This window comes from Centruroides vittatus, unplaced genomic scaffold, assembly GCF_030686945.1.
Source record: "Centruroides vittatus isolate TY-2023 unplaced genomic scaffold, ASM3068694v2 contig_3118, whole genome shotgun sequence".
Classification (NCBI taxonomy): Eukaryota; Metazoa; Arthropoda; class Arachnida; order Scorpiones; family Buthidae; genus Centruroides; species Centruroides vittatus.
Genome location: NW_027122009.1, coordinates 513117 through 535440, shown reverse-complemented (window position 1 = coordinate 535440; position 22324 = coordinate 513117). Strand labels below are relative to the sequence as shown.

Below are 22324 nucleotides of genomic sequence, written 5' to 3'. Positions count from 1 at the left end.
TAAACAAGAACTTAAGATAGTAAACAGCCGGTAAAGGAGCGCATGCCTGGATGACGTCACCGATCCAAGCGATAGAATTCGGAATCGTATTCCAGTAGGATTTTATTCGAATTGCATTCGATTAACGGTCGTCAGTTACCTGAAGAAGAACTTAATAGTTCGAAAACGTTAGTAACGGTTTTTTAAGTGAAGCGCACCGGTAACAGGCTTTAAGTAAGTTTTTAAAACATTCAATATGAAAAAAACCTTCTTTTTGTCATTTGGCTATATCATCAAAACATCATCTTCAGTCATGATAACAGTGCAACTTTCAGGGTCCCAAGTGTCACCAATAACAAACATACTGTATACTTGGGACTTTTTGTGTGGTAATTGACTTTCTAATGCCTATATCTTGAAATCCTGCATGTTGTCATCCACCTAACTGCCACAGATTGATCCAATTTAATGCAATGCCTTACAATCCAAGTTCTGCAGTCACAGTTGTAATGTGTAAAAGCCAAAATGTTTTTCATGTCTCTTGTAAAATTCAGCTTTTGGTATGTGGGATCTTTTGACTATTGTATACTCCATTTAATTATTTATTTTCAAGTATTATTACTCAAAGAAAACTAAAAACCTATACTACTAAACATGTACATATTTTCTTCTTAAAAAACTAATAAATAGAAACTTATATGAAAAGGTAACTTTTAACTTTGAAATGTTTTGAAGTATCAGTGATAATGTATGGTAATAGATTGCAATAGTTGCAGTTAGGAAAATTGTTACTGAAGATGTTTTATTTTTTTTTTTGAAGTAAATGAAACACATATAATACATACAATTATTCCAATAATTACTTCAAATACCAAATGAACAGCTGGATTCTTTTACTGGGCTGTTAAAACTAAATAATTAATAAGCAATTTGACAGAAGGCAGGCTGCCATCTCTTAAAGAATATTCTAAAATTATAATTTATTTATAATTATTATATTTAACTAGAGATGGCAGCCTGTTGCCTGCCAAATTGCTTATTAATTATTTAGCGTTAATAACCTGATAAAGGAATCTGGCTGTTTATTTGATAAATGAAGTAAAGAATTTCAAATAGATATGAATTTATTAGCATCTTAGAAGGAAAAATAATGAAAAATATTTGTATGTTAAAAAGTGATTGTTAATTAAGAATTAAGCATATATAATTCATTATAAATTGTAATATAATTGTTATCATCTACATGAATGAACTTAATGCATTGAAATATATTACATAATCAAAAAAGCACAGAAATCATACTTATATAAATAAATATATTGTATTCATTTATTTTAGTATTACAAATCAAAATGAAAGTTGCACCTAATTCTATAATTTTATAAATTTTGCAGCTTAATAAAAAGTTTTTCTGTGATTCAATTTTAAATTAATAGTACATCTCTGAGTCAAATAATTTATTAAATGGCTAAATAATTATCCAATAAAAAATACTACCTGCTTCTTCCATGTGTCAAAGGAAAAATTCTTATTGTTTTGTCATAACTTCCACTTACAATTTCTTTTCCAGTAGGGGAATAATCAACATCCAGAACTAAAATAATTATTTATTGCAATAAATAATTTTATAAAATATATCTAGAATATTAAAAATGATACAGTTTCACTAAAAAAATGATTCTTAATTAAAAGCTTAAAAAATTTCTTATTATTTTAAATTATTTTCTTATTCTTATTAAATTATTTATTCTTTTACAACTATAAAATAAAATCATTTAACCTGCTGATATATGATCCATATGAATTTGAGAAGCTCTTGATAGCTTGCGTAAATCAAAAGAATAAAGACTGAAAAATGAATAAATATTTTTAATTAAAAATAATGTTAAATATATTTAACATTAACTGAATTAAAAACATTTAACATTTAACATTTACTGAATTAAAAATAATAGCACAAATAATAAAGGCAATTTTTAAAAGAACTATGGATTATACAGATAAAGTTAAAGTAAAGCCACTTAGAATAGAGAATGAAATTTAATTCCATTGTCTCTCTTGAATATCTCTTTGTATTAAATTTTTTTATATATTAATTTTAACTTGAATAATAAAATATTCAAATTTTGTATAAATTATATCTTGTGTTTTAACAGAACATACTCAGTAAATAATTATTGACTATCAAAACACACCTTATGTTGCCAAGATATATCTTATGTTTTTAATCTTTAGAGAAAGTTTAATATTATGCATCTATCTTCCTATGTAAATTTTCTTAAATTATAAGCTCACAAAATGGCTACTAAAATTAAAAATGTAACAATACAGTATTAGTAGAATCTTTAATTATTAAAAACTTCATTAATACTGTATTGTAATGTTCTATCATTTAGCTGAAAGTTAATAAAGCTAATATATATGACCTATATATATAACTTTCTTACAAAATATAATACAGTCAACTCTGCATAAGTCGACACCCCAAGGGGAAGTGGAAATGTGTTGAGTTATCCGATGTGATGACTAAAGCTAAGATGGGAAAAAAACCACAAAACTACAATTAGGAAAATACAGTAGTGCATTATACAGTAGTATTGGTTTACAATACATTGTGTCCTCCATTTACAATTACTCTGTAGATGAAAAACTGAAAAATTCATTTAGTGTTGTTTGTTTTGAGCACTTAACTGTCTAGACTTTTTTTCAACAATCACAAACACCTTGAAAACATCATCTTTGCAATTGTCAATTGTTGGCAAGTAACGTCTAAGTATTCTTAATGCCTCTGACATGAGAAAATGCAAAACTGCATTCTGGTGTGATGTTGATGTAGATTGTATATTTTCTTTTTGTTTATCTGTTATTATTTTATACATAAAAATACATAAAATGTTAAGACATTTTTATTAATATGTATATATATATATTAATAAATAAATCGAGTCTCCCTCCTGAAAATAAATGAGTTTGCACCATACGTGTGGAGTGAATCCATTTTTTCAGGAGGGGGTGACAACTTATCGGAGTGTGGGACAGCAAAAGTATGTCGACTTATCCAGTGGTGACGAGTTAAACAGTGTCGAGTAAACCAGAGTTTTTTAACATTAATGCCTATGTAAGTCAGCCAAGACCACAGAAAAGTGACTACTTAACCGATGGTGTCAAGTTATCTGGGTGTCGACTTATGCAAACTTGACTGTATATGCAGTTGTTTTTAATGCTTGTTATTTAAAAATGTATCTATAGTTTTGTTTCTAATTGAAAATATAATATAAAAATATAACTATCATAATGATAATAGAGTAAAATATTATCATCATATACAGGGTATAACAAAAGTCTGTGCCAATAATTTAGGAGTAGATTCTAGAGTCAAAAATAAGTTTAAAAATCATCTATAAACATTTTTCTAATTCTGCTTTGTTTTTGAGATCTAGCTTGCCAAAATCTATATTGGAAATAATTTTCAACTTCATCCAAAAGTGAAAGAAGTGAAAAACAAACCACTTCTATGTTACCTATACATAAGGATTAAAGCTTTATTTTAAATGTTGAAAATTGTTTCTTCTTTTATGGATGCATGGAAATTGTTTTAACACAAATATTGAACTTCAATTGTTTTGTAAGAAGTAAACATTTGTATCTTGTTCAGAAAACATTTTGAACATTATTCTGTTTAATTTCATAGAAAATGAAATGCTATTCAAAATAAATTAAAATTGAAAAACACTTACTTCCAACTAATTTTTTTTCTGTAAAGCAGATGGATACTGCAAAATCTTAAAGTGGATAAAAATTTTTTTTACATTTATTACAGTAGGGTCAACCTGGGCAACATTTACTTCACTCAATCCATTGACAGAAGTGTAATAAAATAGAAGATTACTTTAAAAAGTTGACAACTCTAGTGTTAGAACTTTGGTAGATAATTTGAAAAGTATCTTTCTTTTTTGGCAGGCCAATCTCAAAAATGAAGTTGAATTTAAAAAGTCTCATAGAGAATTTTAAGCTTACTTTTGACTATAGTATAAAGCGGTTAATGTTACCTTAGGATCCAAAATGGCGGCGGTGGGATTTTTTCCCTACTTCGGAGACTACTACGGGGAAAAAAATTTTCCCTAGAGTCGTGACGTCGACGCCGTTGAGAATTTTTCCCCGTTCAGTTTCGACCCTGCGTTCGACGTGGCCGAGTTTCCTGTAACCTCAAAACGGACAGTAGTGTGTATTTGCGACGGTAGAGGGAGCTTTTTCGTAGCGTTGTGTGAGAGTAAAATCGGCGGGAAATACGAAGGGGTGTTACGAACGAATATGCAAATGCATGATCTACGACGTGATTCTGTTCCTTTCCGGGCAATTTTATGCAAATCGACTAGTTTCCAGTTGGAATCGTTTGCTGTAGTGTTGCGACGAATTGCGTATTGGAATAATTGCTGTTTTATTTCGTTACGATATTTCATTCTCGCACAATTTATTATCGGTAAACGTATAGTTTATTTGCAATTGTTCGATAATGAGTAGTTTTGCAGATTTGAGTTGCAACGACGAATTTTGGTCGAAATGCACCACCCGTGATTTCTCCATGTTAATTGAAGACGACTTTTTGGAACCAGGTTTCCTCCCAGTATCAATAACGCCTCCAGGTTTGCCTCCCAGTATCAATAAGTATGACCAGGTTTGCCTCCCAGTATCAATAACGCATTGAAATTTGCTCCCATAATTATAAGTATGACCAGGTTTGCCTCCCAGTATCAATAACGCATTGAAATTTGCTGTAAAATTAGGCATACAGCCGACCAAGTCCGTTTGCATTCATTGCAATTCTTTATGCAAATTATACTATCGGAGTAATAGAGAAAGCTGTTTCTTGCAATGTAGTAAGTGCGGAATGAAGACCTCTGCCTTTGATGGAACATTTAAAAGTAAATTTGGCCACATTTCTTGGAGTTGCATTCTGTCGTTTATATGGCACTAACTATGTCTGGAATGTACGGCGACGACCTCGGCGATTGCGGCGGGCAAATCCAGAAAAACGGGAGTCGATTGGTCCAATCACATACGGTTGGTATTGCTTATAGCTTTGAGTAATTTGACATCGTTTAAAAAAGGAGTGCCGAATAAAACAGTGGAAATCGACGAGACCGTAATATGTAAAAGAAAGTACGAGAAAGGGCGTATATTTAAAAATACGTTCGGAAAGGAAAAAAAGATAGGAAGAAGCAGGCAACCACAATCGAAAAGTGAGTAAAAAAATTCTTTTTTTTTTATTGTTTATTTCGGTTAATATCCGCGGAGTGTGCAGAGAAATTCAAGATGGCGGCCGGAAACGCAGCCATCTTGAATCGAGGGAAAATTTTTTTCCCCGTCGCAGTCTCCAACGTAGGGAAAAATTTCCCCCGCCGCCATTTTGGATCCTAGGGTAACATTAACCGTCTATTGCATGGAATTTCATTCACCATGTATAATTTTTGATACAATATATTACACATATCATACATAAATCACTCAAAAACTCTAAAGTATATATTAAATTTAAAAAAATACAAATATTTGAGTTAAGAATAAAATTTTTTTTAATATAATGCATTTGGGACTGAGAAAATATCTTGAAACACATTAAAAAGAAATCTTGCAACGCAGCTATGGATTAATTAAAATAAAATATATTGATAATTTCTTCAAATAGTTTCAATTAGACAATGTTCAAGAATAGTACAGAAATATGTAATGACTATAAAAGTTTAAAATTTAGATGAGAAATTTTACTTATGATCTTCATTGGCCACTGTAAACACAAATGATTCCATAGGATTCCAACAAATTGTGTTACTACGCATTTCTAATGTTACCTAAAATAAAAATACCATCATAATTATAAGTATGCATATTTATTACAATTATTAGAAAATACAGTGTAATATTTGATGTTATCATTTATTGTTTTTTATTCAATAATTAAATTTTTATTTAGTGCTTTTTACTTCTATTATTATTACCATTATATGTTGCAATACATTTTCTATATATAAGTTAAATAATAAAATAGTAAAAACATTTTTTATACGAGGGCTGTTCAGAAAGTTCACGGCCTTGCCTATATGTGGCGCTGCGATCAATTTAATTTTTGGCGGGAATAATTTAGTCATCTTTGCTAAAGATACGATACCAATTTCTGCTTGATTTGTTGTAAAGTTTTGCCACGACAGCTTAGCAGATAGTCTGTGTACAAGTGCTTTATCAAAAATGGAGAAGACAGAGACTCGTGCAGTCATAAAATACCTGACAAAAAAAGGGTTTACCTCATCTCAAATAAAAGCTGATATGGATGAAGTTTTAAGAGAGTCTGCTCCTTCGTACACCACTGTAAAAAAATGGACAGCCCTTTTTAAATCTGGCAGAGAGAGTGTGGAAGATGACCCTCGCAGCGGACGGCCGTCAACTGCTGTCACTGAAGAAAATATCGACAAAGTTCACGATTTGGTGTTAGCAGATCGCCGTTTAAAAACGCGTGAAATAGCTGAGACAACAAGCATCTCTGTCGACAGTGCACCACATCTTAACCAAAAATTTGGGTATGACAAAGGTCTCAGCAAGGTGGGTGCTGCGTCTGCTGACTGCTAAGCAATAACATGTTCGCACTTTGATGTCAAAGGAGTGTTTGGACTTCTACTAAAAAAAAACCCACAGGATTTCTTGCGTCGGTTTGTGACTACTGACGAAATGTGGATCCACTACTACACTCCTGAAACAAAAGAACAGTCTAAGCAATGGAAACACCACAGTTTGCCACCACCAAAGAAGGCAAAGACAGTTCTATCAGCGGGGGAAGTGATGGCCTCAGGTTCTTCGGATGCTAAAGGCATCATCTTTATTGACTGCCTAGAAAGAGGAAAGACCATCAATGCTGTCTATTACTGTAAACTTTTGGAAAAACTGAAGAAAGAAATCGAAGAAAAGAGGCTACACTTGAAGAAGAAAAAGTTTCTGTTCCACCACGATAATGCACCTGCACATTCTGCCAGAATCACCGAACAAAAGATAAAGGAATTTAATTATTATGCCTTTGTGTCCTTTATCATAGCTTAAATTTATCTTTGTATACTAGTACATTTATCAATTAACAGGACTTATTATACTGGAAAATTATGGATGCAGATATTTAGTCTTACAGAAATAATATATTTTTTTTTTTTTTAGTTCACCTGTGAACTAAATAAAAAATATTATTTCTGATCTGTAAGACTAAATATCTGCATCCATAATTTTCCAGTATAATAAGTCCTGTTAATTGATAAATGTACTAGTATACAAAGATAAATTAAAAAAAAAAAGAATAAAGGAACTTCGCTTCCAATTAGTTCCACATCCACCGTACTCACCTGATTTGGCCCCCAGTGACTTCCACCTTTTTCCAAACCTAAAAAAATTCTTGGCTGGAAAGAGATTCCACTCAAATGACGAAGTCATCTCTGAAGTGAATGAGTATTTTGCACACCTTGACAAATCGACCTATTGTGATGACATAAAAAAGCTAGAACATCGCTGGAATAAATGCATTGCTAATAAAGGAGACTATATTAAAAAATAAAAAAAGTTTTAACATTATTTTGTTTGTTGTTCTATTTGAGGCCGCAAACTTTCCGAACAGCCCTCGTACTTTTAAAATCATTTTCTTGAGAAGTCATATACTTTTACATTCTCTTAAAAAACTATTGAAACCATTTTTTGAATTCATTTAAATTTATTGTCATCAAATTTCGTGTTATTATCTTTTCAATGTAAATTTGATTTTGGAAGTACAGCATAATCTGTAGAAGATAACTTGTAATTTGTCTAGAGATAGACAGCCTACCTCTAGACAATTTACTTCATATCTAATTATTAACTTAGCCTAATCACAGTCTGATAATTCAGCAGATTGTCTGGCTTTAATCAAAAATAGAGTTTGTCAAGTTGTTATTTATATATGAAGATAACTTTTATACCTTCAAAAAATTTAAATCACTATGTAATGCCATATATTTTTACTCTTTTCTTTTAAAATAAATACTTTATTTGATAAATTCTTTTAATTAAACAATCAAAATATGTACACATTATTCACTATCAGATCTCAAAAGACATATTCTTTATATATACACTCACGGTTTGTGAAAATTGCAACACCATGAAGGAATTGTGCAAATTGAACCAAACTTACAGGAAATGTAAAGTGAGGTAAGACATGCAAATGATTAGAATTACAAAGCGATTGCATATGCGTGGAATGAGAAACGGCTCCTTATCAGCTGCTTGTTCCAGGTATATAAAGGACTGTAAAGATGCATTGAAATCCATTTATCTTCCTCTGTCTGTAGTAAACATTTCATTGGTGGTCACTATGCCTCATCAAAAGCGCAGGAAGCCATTTCAACAACTAACGGAATTTGTACAAGGCCGCATCATCGGTATGCGAGAGGGTGGATTTTAGTATCGAGAAATCGCAGTCCGCACGCAGTGTAATGCCACAACAGTAATGCGTGTTTGGAAGAAATGGACAGAGGAGAACCAAATAAAGTGTAAACCTGGCAGCGGGGCAAGCAATAGCACAATGGCATGGGACGACAGACACCTCATCCGCATGGTTATGATGAACCGTACAGCATCCTCTAGTGTGTTAGCACAACGTTGGAGCACGGCTACAGGTGTTTTGTTGTCTAGCTCCACAGTTCGTCACCGTCTGCTACAGCATGAACTGCATGCAAGGGTTCCTCTACGCAGGATTCCCCTCTCGCTGATTCACAGACATCTTCGACTTCAATGGGCTCAGCAACACAGCACATGGTGTGCCCAGTGGCAACAAGTTGTTTTTCCGATGAATCTCGCTACAATCTGCAGTACAATGATGGAAGAGTACGCATCAGATGTTACAGAGGGAAACGTCTGCTCCCACAGTGTGTTATCTAGCGTCATACCACACAAACACCTAGCATCATAGTGTGGGGAGCTATTGGGTATAATTGTCGATCCCATCTAGTGCACATTGCGGGCAACCTCAACAGTGATCGCTACATACGGGAAATTGTGGAGCCAGAAGTCCTCCCCTTCTTTGACGCATTCCGGGTGCTGTATTTCAGCAGGATAATGCCCATGCACATGTTTCTCAGACTTCACAAGCCTTCTTCAGTGCACAACAGGTTTTGCTTCTTCCATGGCCTGCTTATTCCCCGGATATGTCGCCCATTGAGCATATCTGGGATTTCATTGGTCGGTGACTCACTCGTACAGCTGGTGGGGCACACAATAAGACTGAACTTTGGCGTCAAGTCGAAGCCATCTAGAGTGCCATTCCCCAGGATTACATTTAGAACCTCTATGATTCAATGCCATGACGTTGTGAGACTCTCATCGCTCAGCGTGGCGGACACAAAGTACTGATTTCCAATGATCTTTTTGTTTTTTTGTCTTGTAAATTTGATCATTTATTTGTACCACTATCAGTAATATGTGGAATACATTTCATTAATTTCTGACAATTCCTTCATGGTGTTGCAATTTTCACAAACATGAGTGTATATACAATAAATATATCTAATCTGATAATTATTACATTTAATACCTCCTGCCAAATTGTTTAGTACAGTAGAGAGTCGTTAATCGGAACGCCGGTAATCGGAACAATTTTCAGTCGGACTGTGTCATGCTGAATCGAACGTTTTTGATACTAGATTTACTTCTAAAGTATAATTTTCATGTTTTTATATTCTTCAATATATTTATTTTGTTTGTACAAAATAAAGAAATAATTTTTAACGATACAATAGCCTCGATTATTATTATAAAAATTTTCGTTAGACTTAAAATCGACGAAAATTCAATGCGAAGCGACACGCAACGGAGAAAAATTCAACACGAAGCGACACGCAATGGAGAAAAATTTGAACATCGGACAGGTTAATGTATTTTTTCGTACATAATGGGTAATCAGAACAAATGACTAATCGGAACAACCCCAGTCCCCAATTGATTCCGATTTTCGACTCTCTACTGTAATTATTTAGCCTTAGAGTTTGATAAAGAATCTGGCTGTTTGTTTGGTAGTTATAATTCTTTACAGATAATTCCTTTGCTATAAAAGATGGTCATTATCATTTCAGTTCTAATTTTGAAATTAAAATTTTTTAAGTTATATTTTAACATAAGTTTTATTATATTTATTGCATTAAAAACATTATAAATTCAATTATAAAATAATATATAAATTTTTTTATCAAATATTCTAGAACAATTTTTAAAAATCATTTCATACTTACTTTTCTCACGGGAGCAACTTCTCTAATATCATATAAAATAATGCTTCTATCACTGCAAGTACTTCCTAAAAGATTTGTCTAAAATATTACAATTATAAAAAAATATTTTAAATTAATTTAAAAGATAAAGAATAAATATTTTAATGGAATTATTTATTGCTTTTAGCTTTTAATACTATTTAACACTTAGTTTAAATAAATAGACACTTGAGTGTTCTCTATTATGTACAGTACATGTTAAAAGAGCCATAGTTTATTGTAAGGTGTTAATAATCATTAAAGAATTTGTGAATTAATCTCATTCATTGGTGTGATAAGCCTGTATATTTATGTGTCTATTTACTTAGACTAAGTGCTAAATAAATATTTTATTTATTTAATAATAAAAGAACATACTTCTATAGGATTAAATTTGACACAGTTTAAAGTATCTACACCCCATGTATAAGATCTAAGTGGTTCTGATCTTGTTTCTTCCCAGAGATCTACAGTTTCACCACATGTAGCAAACTGATTATTTTTTCTATGATGATCAATCCCTGTCATTATTCTCTATATAAAAAAAATGTGAAAACTATTATTAATATAAATAAATAACAACTAACCCATTACAAAGCTATACATCCACAAGAGCCGAATTATCGGGCTAGAGTTGGCTATAATAAATAAATAATTAATAAGACAATTTGGCACTAGAGCTTGGCGTTAGGCGCCATCTCTTACTAAACTTAATAATTATAATTAAATTAAATAAATAATTTTAATAATTTGGAACTGGAGGAAAAGAAATCGGCCCGAAGCGGGACTCGAACCCGCAACTTCTGCTATCCGTGCAGACACGTTACCAGTTACGCTACCCGGACCTTCAGTCCGATCGCCTCCTCCAGTATATATAAGCTAACACGAATAAATTGTAATGACTGTTGATGGTCGTCGTGTTAGCTTATATATACTGGAGGAGGCGATCGGACTGAAGGTCCGGGTAGCGTAACTGGTAACGTGTCTGCACGGATAGCAGAAGTTGCGGGTTCGAGTCCCGCTTCGGGCCGATTTCTTTTCCTCCAGTTCCAAATTATTAAAATTATTTATTTAATTTAATTATAATTATTAAGTTTAGTAAGAGATGGCGCCTAATGCCAAGCTCTAGTGCCAAATTGTCTTATTAATTATTTATTTATTATAGCCAACTCTAGCCCGATAATTCGGCTCTTGTGGATGTATATTATTAATATATTTAAAAATACAAAAGTATAATAAGAGTAAAAAAATAACTTATATTGAATTAGTTTTAATTTCCTAGCTGTTATATGTTGGGAAAGTATTGTAATCATGTCAAATTTGACCCTCTGGGATTTTCGCAAATCTTGATGTTTTGAGACCGTATGAACCCAAAAAAAGTCAAAAAATGGGAAAAATTCTTGGTTTGTGCGTGTGTTGACATCAATTTCATTTAATATCTAAGGATGAGTTAAAGGTTACGAAACAAAATTCAGCATGGTATCTTGTATATAAAGGGGATTGATGCTATTAAATTTTGGAGTACAGAATTTGAAGGATTGGAAAGATAGAGAGGGTCATGTCATATCTTGAGTGGGGTCACACTTAATGAAAATATTACTTATTAACATCAACTATATTTTTTAAAACTCATTTCTACCCTCAAAATTAAAACTGTTTTGTCTTTTAATAATAATAATAATATAAAAATTATATTTTAATAGCATCTAATAAAAGATGATGCCACATACAATTTTAACTTTGATCTAGTTCATAGTGTTTTTTAAACTTAAATAAGTTTTTTAAATAAGAATTTTTATCATAATTCAACAAAATTACTCCTTTTAAGCTTTTGTTATTACTTAAATTTTATATTCTAGTATAATTGAAAATTATTAGACATCCTGCTTGGTTCCTTTAACCTCCTGTGTGAGTGCCTGGAAAGTTGAGCAGGAGCTTTTGACAGCCTTTTAAGTTTACTGTTTTCCTTAGAAATATTTTTGTAACATTGTTTTTCATATTAAAAAAATATTTAAAAATCATTGATTTTTATCTATAAATTTTATAATCCCATTAACAAAACAAAGTAATAACAATTTATTTTGAAAACTGCTATAATAATTAATTGATCAGAATATATTGATGTGAGGTTAGCCAACTGGGGTGGAAAGATGTCCAAACAGTCGAGCGGTCAACACTGTCGTGTGGGAGTGGAAAGGACTCACTGAGGCAGGTTTTCCACCATAAACCATTTATTAAATATAAAATGGCACTTACAACAACTCTATTAATTTGGCATAAGGGCAATCCAATGGGTGAACCAGTCTGTGCAAAATGTTCAATTGTCAGTTGATCATTTGAAATGCTATAATACCTCATATTATCCATAACAATAGCAAAACCACATGGGATGAGTGTAATAAATGGAAATATTTGTTTTCTATTGATAACCACAATTGCTATTTGATGCAAAAAATAGGAAAGCACCATCCACAAATTCATTTTCATTGCCTACATTAACACAGATTAAGCATTTTTCATGACCACTTAATTTTTTAATCTAGCTAACAATACACAAAGAAATACATCTTGGTAAGATTTTACAGTCTTTCTAACATTCGGAAACCATATAACCAGTATTAATAAATTTTTCATTCAAATAATATTCTTTTCTTGATGAAATTGACAGTGTGTTCTTAAGTAGTAATATCTCTGTGCTATCAGTTTGGATGATTCTCAATACATAATTCAAAGTTTATTTACTCATATTTAGTAAATCAAGATTGTCGTTTATTTTTTGAAGAATGGATTTAATTGTGGGAGGCTCACATTTCTACTGAAATATCAATGGATTGTGTTTCTAATGGGCATACTGACAAACTCATCACATTTTGTCTTGTCTTTTCTTCATGCAAAATTTATTTTTAATTGGCAATGCCTCTCCACCTGCTAGTCATCATTCTTTCTTCATAGCAAAAATGCCTGAAACAGATACACCAGTCAGAAGAAAAGTCTGTCATACTGCCTCTTCCAACTGACATAAATACAGTTTCTTCTCAATTGAGCATACATACAAAAAAGTATTTCTTTAACTTGTCTTCATGAACATTGTCCTCTCTTATTATTTTTGATGTACATTAACATAATTTGTTTGATCTAGCATCCACCATTTTAAAGAATGTCAAATAGAAAGTCTAGAATAAAACAAAGTTGAATAAAATATAACATATTAAAAACTTTGAAAATAAAACACCAGAAAAACTATCCATGGAACTGGCATGCTGTTAACTATTTTCCGGATTTTTAGAGATATTTGCATACACTATGCAGGTGATCAGTGTCTGGATGTGTATCATGTAATAGCTTAGTGTAGTTTTTTTAGAACGTAAATGTATTTTTGGTGTATCTATTATTTCTTTTGACAAATTTTTGGAATTTATTGTAATTAATTGGACAGTTCGGCTTTCATTTGTTTCATATCCTGGATTACCCTGGTTGTCTCAAAGTTGTCATATTGTTTCTTCACTTTATAAGCGTTTTATGTACCTGCAGTTTTTGGGAGACTATCCACTGGATTGACATGATATTAACTTTTTTCCTGCACCCATCTAAAAGATAGGTGTTGTTATTTTTCTTTGTTTTGTTTTTTCTCTTTTCCAGATAATTCTCCCAATAAATTTAAATTTGATTATTTAATTAACTGATTATTTGTTTATTGTATCATTAATTAATATATAGCATATTGTACTTGCTTTTGTAATAATGCTTTATTGTATTAATATGGTTGTACTCCACACATTATGGGTAAAACCAATGTACTATATAAATAAATAAATAAATAAAAATTAAAAAACATCACATTGTAAGTTATGCTGTCATTTGACATATTTTATATAATCTCAATTTTTTTTTTTTTTGCAAAAATGCATAATACATCTCTTAAAACCTCACTAGGGTCCAGTGACAGGTTTAATTTTTAACAATTTTTGCAAAAATGTCAAAAATTTCAAACAAATTATAACAGTTCAAACATACAACTTTCTAATTTTTTCACATATTTTAAAATTTATTCTAAAATTTATAATTTTTTCATATATTATTGTGAAATCCACAGTTTAGGGTCGATAATTTATAGAATAAATTGTAAAATTTATTGTTTAAAATGAAAATAATATTCTGTTAAACTTTAACGAAATTTTATCAGAGGATGCATAACCTGGAACTTCCTTTGAAGGAGAAGATGTAACAAACTTTCACTTCCCATATTTTATGTGTAAATTCTCTATAATTTGTAAAGAGAGAGATTTAGAAACGTAAAGCATTATGTTAAAAAGGTGTTGATACCAAATGGAAGGTAAAGTCAACCTGAAGAAAGGGACAAAAACCCACATCAAACATGACAGAGAAGGGGAAAGAAATTCCTGTTCGACGGAAATCAACTTCCTTTTGTAGAGCCTTATCTCATAGATGTTTGACGTGATTTTGAAGCTGTTACCCCTTAAGTGACCCCCTTTGTGCATCCTTTCATGTGGGAGAAATCCATCTGTTTGATTGGACATTGACAAAGAATATTAGCACAATTCGGGCCAAATTCAACGAGTTAGCCATTAGCCTTCCATGTGAAGAAGAGCAATAGAAAGGACTTCTCCAGGAGTTCACCAACTGTCTCTCGGAGAAAGAGAAGACACATAAAGGGTTCTCCACATAGGTTTTAGTTAGGAGTTAGCCAACAGTCTCTCAGAGAAAGAGTACGTATTATCAGGCTTCTCCAGGAGTTCGCCGAAAGTTCCACTGAAGGAAGGAGTAAAGTAGGTGTTCTCCACACACATAATTTTGGATAGGAGTTTAGCCACAAGTATCTCAGGAAAGAGAAGAAGGCACTCCATTGATAGAAGAAACCTATAGAATCAGGAATAACCTATAAGGAATATCTACGAATCAACTCCCATATCACGGACAATTGGAACATTAAAGGAAGACCTCAATACTCAAAGACATCGACGAAGACGTCGAGAAATACTACTGAGGTCGTATGTCTTGTTAGATATTTGTAACTCTCTCCACACACGACTTAGGCATAGTTGTAAGATAGATTAATCTCCATTTGCGACATAGACATAGTTGTAAGGTAGAATAGACTTCCATGCGCAAGTCAGGCCTAGATAGAATAGCCATTGATATAGTTGTAAGATGGAATTATGTTATTTGCATATATCCTTTCTAATCAATTAATTAATCATTCAATTTGCGTATATTTTTGTATCTATCATATAATCAGATTTATTAAATACAGTTGTATTTGTTAAATGCATGACTCATCGTTTCGATAACACTCTTGTTCGACGTTCACTCAATCCGCTCGATGCTCATTCAACGCATGCAACGTTTCGCGAATAATACGTGTGGTGACCCGTGTAATATAAGATTGATCACCTGGTGTTAGGAATCCTGACGTAGGAGAGGTTATCTGACAATCATTTATCTCCACATTATCATCGCTAACTTAAGTTCCTCCAAAACCACTCATTACTTCATTAAGAAGGCCATTTCGTTTTGACAACAGAGGACTTGTTTCACAACAAGTTTGCCGATTAAGTGATAGAAGAATCATAAAGTTATTCCCTACCCCCCGTTAGCTCTCACATTATGTTCTATTTCACAATAAACACAGAACTACTTTTTAAATAAATAAATCATTCAGTTAGATTTCCTGTCTTGCACATTTTTAGCAGAAATTTAGAAATTTAAATATGAAGTCAATATATCTGCTTATTAAAGATACTGAAACATTTCATTAATCTAGAAATGTTTTCAGCCTTTATTAGGCCACCCAAGAATATATTTGAATCTTGAACATATACCATATTTCTGCACATATAAGAGCATGCTCTTACATGTAAAAATTTCTTGTGTTTGCATTTTTGAAACACATATTCTGCTTTATTTATAAGCATGTATCTTGCATATAAGAGCATACATGCCAGTTTGTTTTGGCTTATAAGGACACTGCACTGCTGTTCAGTAACATCTCTGTGGTAACCACTATTAAAAATAAAAAAATTCTTCTGATACTATAAAATTTGTTTAAAGTAGCGATTTTTTTTAGATATTTTGCAGAATATAGTGCTGAATTTATAAGACCATGCTCTTATATGTGTGAAAATATGGTATACAATAAAGGCTGAAAATACTTCTAGATTAATGAATTGTTTCAGTGTGTTAACAAGTAGATATGTTAACTTTACACTTAAAAATGATACGAAGTTTTGTTCATTTTAAAGTTAGAAATTTAACTTTTTAGCAATAAAAATCTATAATTAAAATACATTTTTTGAATCTGTGCTAAATATCACATAATTTTGCATTAATTTTATAAAATTACTTCAATAAAAAAACTGAAATAAATTGTCAAGCACATCTTATATTAATGCAAAATAATAAACAGATCTATAACATTATTCAAACATTCAGTCATAATGTTGAAGAAAATTATATTAAAACTTACTTTTCCAATAATAGTGTGTAAAGGAGTATCAGTATCAGAACAACCATTCCAAATCTTAACTGTTTTATCATCAGATACCTATAATAAAACAAAAAATTAAGTTATTTTAATAAGTATTTAAATATTTTTCAGATTCATATTAAAAATAGTATGAATTCATATGATGATATCAGACGATAAATTAACAAATTTATCATCTGATATGGCAAATCATGCAAAAGATGATTTAATTAATAATGACATTAAATTTCCTATGGTAGCCGTATTATATGTTGATCTAGTAATAGTCTCTTTAATCCGAAAAACATATTGACGGTAGACTGTCTCACAGCTTAACAGGTTCAAACTCCTTTATTGCTATTTTACAAATGCATATGATGGATTTAAAGAAAATATATACAAGAACGAGTAAACAGAGTGAATGCAAAACTGAATTAAACAATTTAGATCACAAATTTATTCTTAATAACTACCCAAAACATTTATTAACGAATTGGCATGCACAATATTATAAAAATAGATTTAATATAAAAAATAAAAAAGATATTAATTATAAAACCTTCCCTTATGTAACTAATATATATGATAATTGTTCTAAATTCCTTAAAAAGGACAATATAGTTTTGGCCCCATCTTTGACCAATAAAATATCACAACAAATACACAAAGTAACAAACCAAAGTAATGTTAATAAATGGAAAAAACGGGATTAGTTTACAAAATTAATTGTAATTGTCAACATCCGAAATATTATATAGGTGAAACTGGTCGGACTTTGGAATCACGTATTAAGGAACATGAAGCAGCAATACGGTTGAAATATGACACCTCCCCATGGTTTACCCACATAAAAAATAGTAATTGCCAAATAGACCAAAATAATATAAAAATTTTACACTATGAAAAAAATATCTATAAATGTAAATTTAAAGAGCATGTAGAAATAATAAAATATAATAGTAATAATAATAATAATTTAGTAAATATATCAAATGGAATACAGATCGACCAACAATGGTATAACTTGATAGAGGATGCAACATGCCAGTAGTTTATATTAATAGAATCATATTATCGTGGACAGGAGAAAACTGTACCAAGGGGAATGTTTCAAGTGTGTATAACATATGTTGTGGTTTTTAAAAAAATGTGTAAAGTTTTAGAATACTTTTAAAGAAGGCCTGTATGTATGTATAATTGATTGTTTATAACTTTAGATATTTAAAGAAATTTGTGTTAAAAATAGGCTAGTTTTAAAAGATGTTAACTAAATGTTATACTTTGCAATTACTTATGTAGCATTGCTGTAGTGCACTGTTGCAATAGGAGAAAACCATATTTTAGAAGGCAATGTAAACAGAATCCGGAAGTACTGTATAGGTGTAAGGGAGTGTATGAAGAACTTAAGGTATTGGAAAACGGTTTTTTCAAAAGTGTTTCTTGATTTTTTTCTGCTCATGTTAGTTTTGTTACATATATAAATTATGTTTTATAGCAATGAAGAGGGGTCAGAAAAAATAATACTGATCCGAAATGCATTTGTAAAAAAGCAATAAAGGAGTTTGAACCTGTTAAGCTGTGAGACAGTCTACCGTCAATATATTTTTCGAATTAAAGAGACTATTACTAGATTAATAATGACATATTTTTCCATTATATTTAACTTATTGTAATTTTATTAAAATATATTTAAATTACATAGTAACCCCTCATTATATCATATACATTGGAAGACAAACCAAATACCCAATGGTGCAATATATCTAACATATCTATCTACTTATTTTGTTTATTTTCAATCTCCATGCTGACTTGCTTTTTTATGGGTTGTAATTCATATAATAGTAGTTTAAAGGTTGATGACTGTATGCCAGTAGAAATTCAATGGCAATTGATATTTTTAAAATTATTGGCTAAAGGATATCCAAATGAGTGATGTAACAAGGGACTACTGTATTACAATTTTTATAAAAATAAGTGTTTGAATATATGAATATATTGTCTCTCTTTTCAACCAAAAATAATCCAAGAGCATTCTGAAATATACATTTATTTTTTTATTTCTGTTTTTGCAATAAACTGATGCTAGTATTATTGATAAAATTGTTTCAGCAATACAACAGACTTGTAGCTTGTTTAACCCTTTCCATGCTGAAAACCTTTAGCATTAAGTAAATAGGTGGAATTCGTTATGTGGTGCATTTTTGCGTTTTTTGGGTAATTTTTTAAATTGCGATATTTCGCTTCAATATCGCGCTATATTCAATCTGTTTTTTGTGTTTGATTAAAAACATATCATAGTTTATGACTGTTTAATTTTTAGTTTAATACAAATTTAAAATATTAAAATTTGAAGCTTAGTAACAAAAGGAAAAAAAATCCATTTAAAGGGAATTGCTAAACTTTTTACATCTATTAGTTAGATACATCTGTCTTCTTGTAAATAAAACAAACTGCAACTCTCTAGCTGGAGCAGGGGAGAAGTTATTGCCATTATTTACACTATGTCTCTAATTACTTGGCAGGGAGAGGAGTCGATTGTTATCGTTATGGTAAAGCAACTCGTTAAAGTTTATCATCATATATTTCTGCTTAAAATAGTGAATATTTGACACTTTTTTATATTTTTTCAAGGCTTTATACAATAATACACTAAAATAAGTGATTAGTTAATTTTTTCCTGCAATTACGCAATATCCGGAAGTAATGAGTTTTTCGGTAAATTTTTCAGATAGAAACTTTTGGTAAAAAATCTTCTTGTCTAAATAAAGTCAAATAACATGAAAACTAGTAGAATTATGCTCTAAAATAAAGAATATAGCTATTTTAAAATGTTTGTTTACATTATTTCTGACTCTAATCACGTGGATTGGTTCTTTGCGGGAAAATCCTGACCAGATGGTTCTGAAAAACTCTTATTCGTCGAAGCTGATTAAGTCGTAATATCAATTACCAACTAGAGCATAATAGGCATAGAAACAAAAGTTTTAAAGCCAATTAACAGCACGAACATCTTCCATAGACTTACTATAGGGAGGTGGAGTTTCCTGGGAATATTTATTGCTAGATAGTTCTAAAACATATTTACTTGCCTAAATATTGATGAATTAGCTAATTTAATGTCTAAGTGCATTAAATTAGTTAATTTGAGCTAAAAAAACATTTAAAAAGATAATTTATTGAATTGTTTACATTTTACTTCGAAGGTTGGAGGCGGGGATTTTCGTGGCAATTTTTTCCTTTCACAAGTCTGTGATTTGTTAAAGTAATGTCAACAAAGACAGAAGATACCCAATAAAACCTTAGAAAAAGTTTTCCTTTGATTGTTTTCAGCCAACTCGGTAGTTAACTGCGAAGATTTACTGCAGAATAGTAGGGGATGTATTTACCAAAATATTTATGGCCCAGGGATGGTAACAAAACATTTATTAGCTTAAACAAAGTCAATCGACATACAGAAAAGTGAATCAAAGCTAAGATCTCTGAAAAACTCGAATATAATGCAAATTAATCGAAGTTTTTGATTAATTTTTTAATTTGGACCAATCGTTATGTTTTGCATCACCGATAAACGAAGAAGTCACGTGATACAGACCGATCGGTACCTAACCGCATGGAAAAGGTTAAGAGTTGAGGTTTGTATTTAATTATTATATAATTGATGTTTTAATATTAACAAAACAAGATATCCACATTTTATCATCAAAATTTCATACTATTCTTTCTTGTTCTTTAAATTTCCTGAAATTTTTGTCAAAGTTTATTTTCTTTTAATTATATAATTAATGAAGAAAAGTTTTTGAAACTGTAATGGAGTATACTTTTCAGATTTCAAGTTCCCATATTCTTAGCTCAACAGTTTCAATATTTTAATTCAAAATAAGTTTATCTTTCTAATTTAAGGCAGACCCACATATTTGGTATTTGTTGATTGCCAAATAATTGCCTATTCATCCCCTTTGATTTGGGACAATATACTGACAAGGAGTAGGAAACAATAAATACCAAATATTCACCATTATGAATAATTAGTAAATCATCCACACTACTCGGTATTGGTAAAATCTTCACTCAGCATTCAGTGAATACCAAACGTGTGGAGCTGTCTTTACTTAGTATAATATTTTAATCTTTTCAATTTTTGAGATTTTCAATTAAAAGTTTTTTAAAAACTATTTTGAAATAAAATAAACTTCTTGACTTATTAATTTTAATTGTACAATTATAAATCTGAAAAATAGGGAAAAGTTAAATTATTTATTATTTAAAAAAACGTTTATATTCATATGGAAAAGTTATCTCACATGAATACAGTGTATTTATTCAAAAATGAGTATAAAAATTTGTTAGGTATTGTATAATATACTCACTGATAAAAATCTATTGCCGTCATTAGTATAACAAAGACCTCGAACTATACCAGAATGAGCAGGAATAATTTTCATACAATCTCGATTAATTAGATTCCAAATTCTAATCTATAAATACATAATATTTATGATTCATTGTATAAAAAATATAAGTATATAACATTTTGTAAAAATAATAATCTAGAAGAGAATAAAATATATAATAATAAAATCATTAAAGTATTTACTTTTTTATCAGAAAAATTTTGAAATTTTATAGAGATGTATGTAACATCAGCTTTTTAATTAAAAAATAATCTAGATGTTAACTTGATAAATTGTAAATCTTTTTCTTTCACATTTTTGAAATGTTTCAAAATTCATTATCATTTTTTATAACTTTTGACAGAATTCAGTTATTTTGGAACAGCTATACTTTTTCAACTTTAAACAAATTTAACCCACCAGTGGTCGAAAAGATAATACCACTGAACATTGGTAGTTGGTCACAAGTTTGTGCCCGACCAATAAGCTACCTGCATGAAGTTTTTCAGATTTCTTCGCATACCGAACATCTACCTAAAACAGTTTTCCATACAAAGTCTGTATCTCATCAAAGGAAACTTAAATGTAAAGTGAATTATATATATATAAATATAATAAAATCAAAAATAACAAAAACTGACATTGCAGATAAATCAAAAACATATTTTTGATCTATATATGATTGTCCTAAAAAATTGATTATATAAAATTTGTGATTATGTGATTAGAAGATTAAAAAATTTTTAATCAAATACACACACACACACACACACACCTATATACATGTGCTGTATATAAAAAAGTATTAAAGTATATATAAGATTAAGACACTGTTTACTTTTGAAAGTATTACATTTTTATTTAGTTAACATAAAATTAATTCAAAATTTAATTATTTGATTTGTTCTTTTATTAATTTAACAGTTACCTCTCCATCACAAGATCCAGAAATCAATGAGGATAATGATAAAGGATTTTTTGCTAAACATTGTATTCCATCTCTATGACCATCTAAAGATCCTAGAAATGGTTTAGCAAATATTTTTTCTATTTTTACTGCATTAAGGGCCCTGACATATTCTCTTGATGTTGCAAATGGATGTAAAGAAGGATCAAAATTTCTTTGAACTGAAAAATGAAAAAAAAAATCTATAAAT

At 30.5% G+C, this 22324-nt stretch overlaps 1 protein-coding gene across 1 annotated transcript in view; it reads right to left on the bottom strand.

Moving 5' to 3' along the window:
• Positions 1 to 22324, bottom strand: part of LOC136973218 (DDB1- and CUL4-associated factor 13) — a 35036-nt gene that overhangs the window by 8620 nt on the left and 4092 nt on the right. Inside the window, exons 2-9 of the mRNA XM_067267921.1 lie at positions 22096 to 22295; positions 21144 to 21251; positions 16774 to 16851; positions 10668 to 10823; positions 10272 to 10349; positions 5746 to 5828; positions 1760 to 1827; positions 1477 to 1573 (exon numbers count right to left, since the gene is read on the bottom strand). Coding sequence (XP_067124022.1) covers positions 1477 to 1573; positions 1760 to 1827; positions 5746 to 5828; positions 10272 to 10349; positions 10668 to 10823; positions 16774 to 16851; positions 21144 to 21251; positions 22096 to 22295 — 868 coding nt within the window. The remainder of the gene's footprint in view (positions 1 to 1476; positions 1574 to 1759; positions 1828 to 5745; positions 5829 to 10271; positions 10350 to 10667; positions 10824 to 16773; positions 16852 to 21143; positions 21252 to 22095; positions 22296 to 22324) is intronic.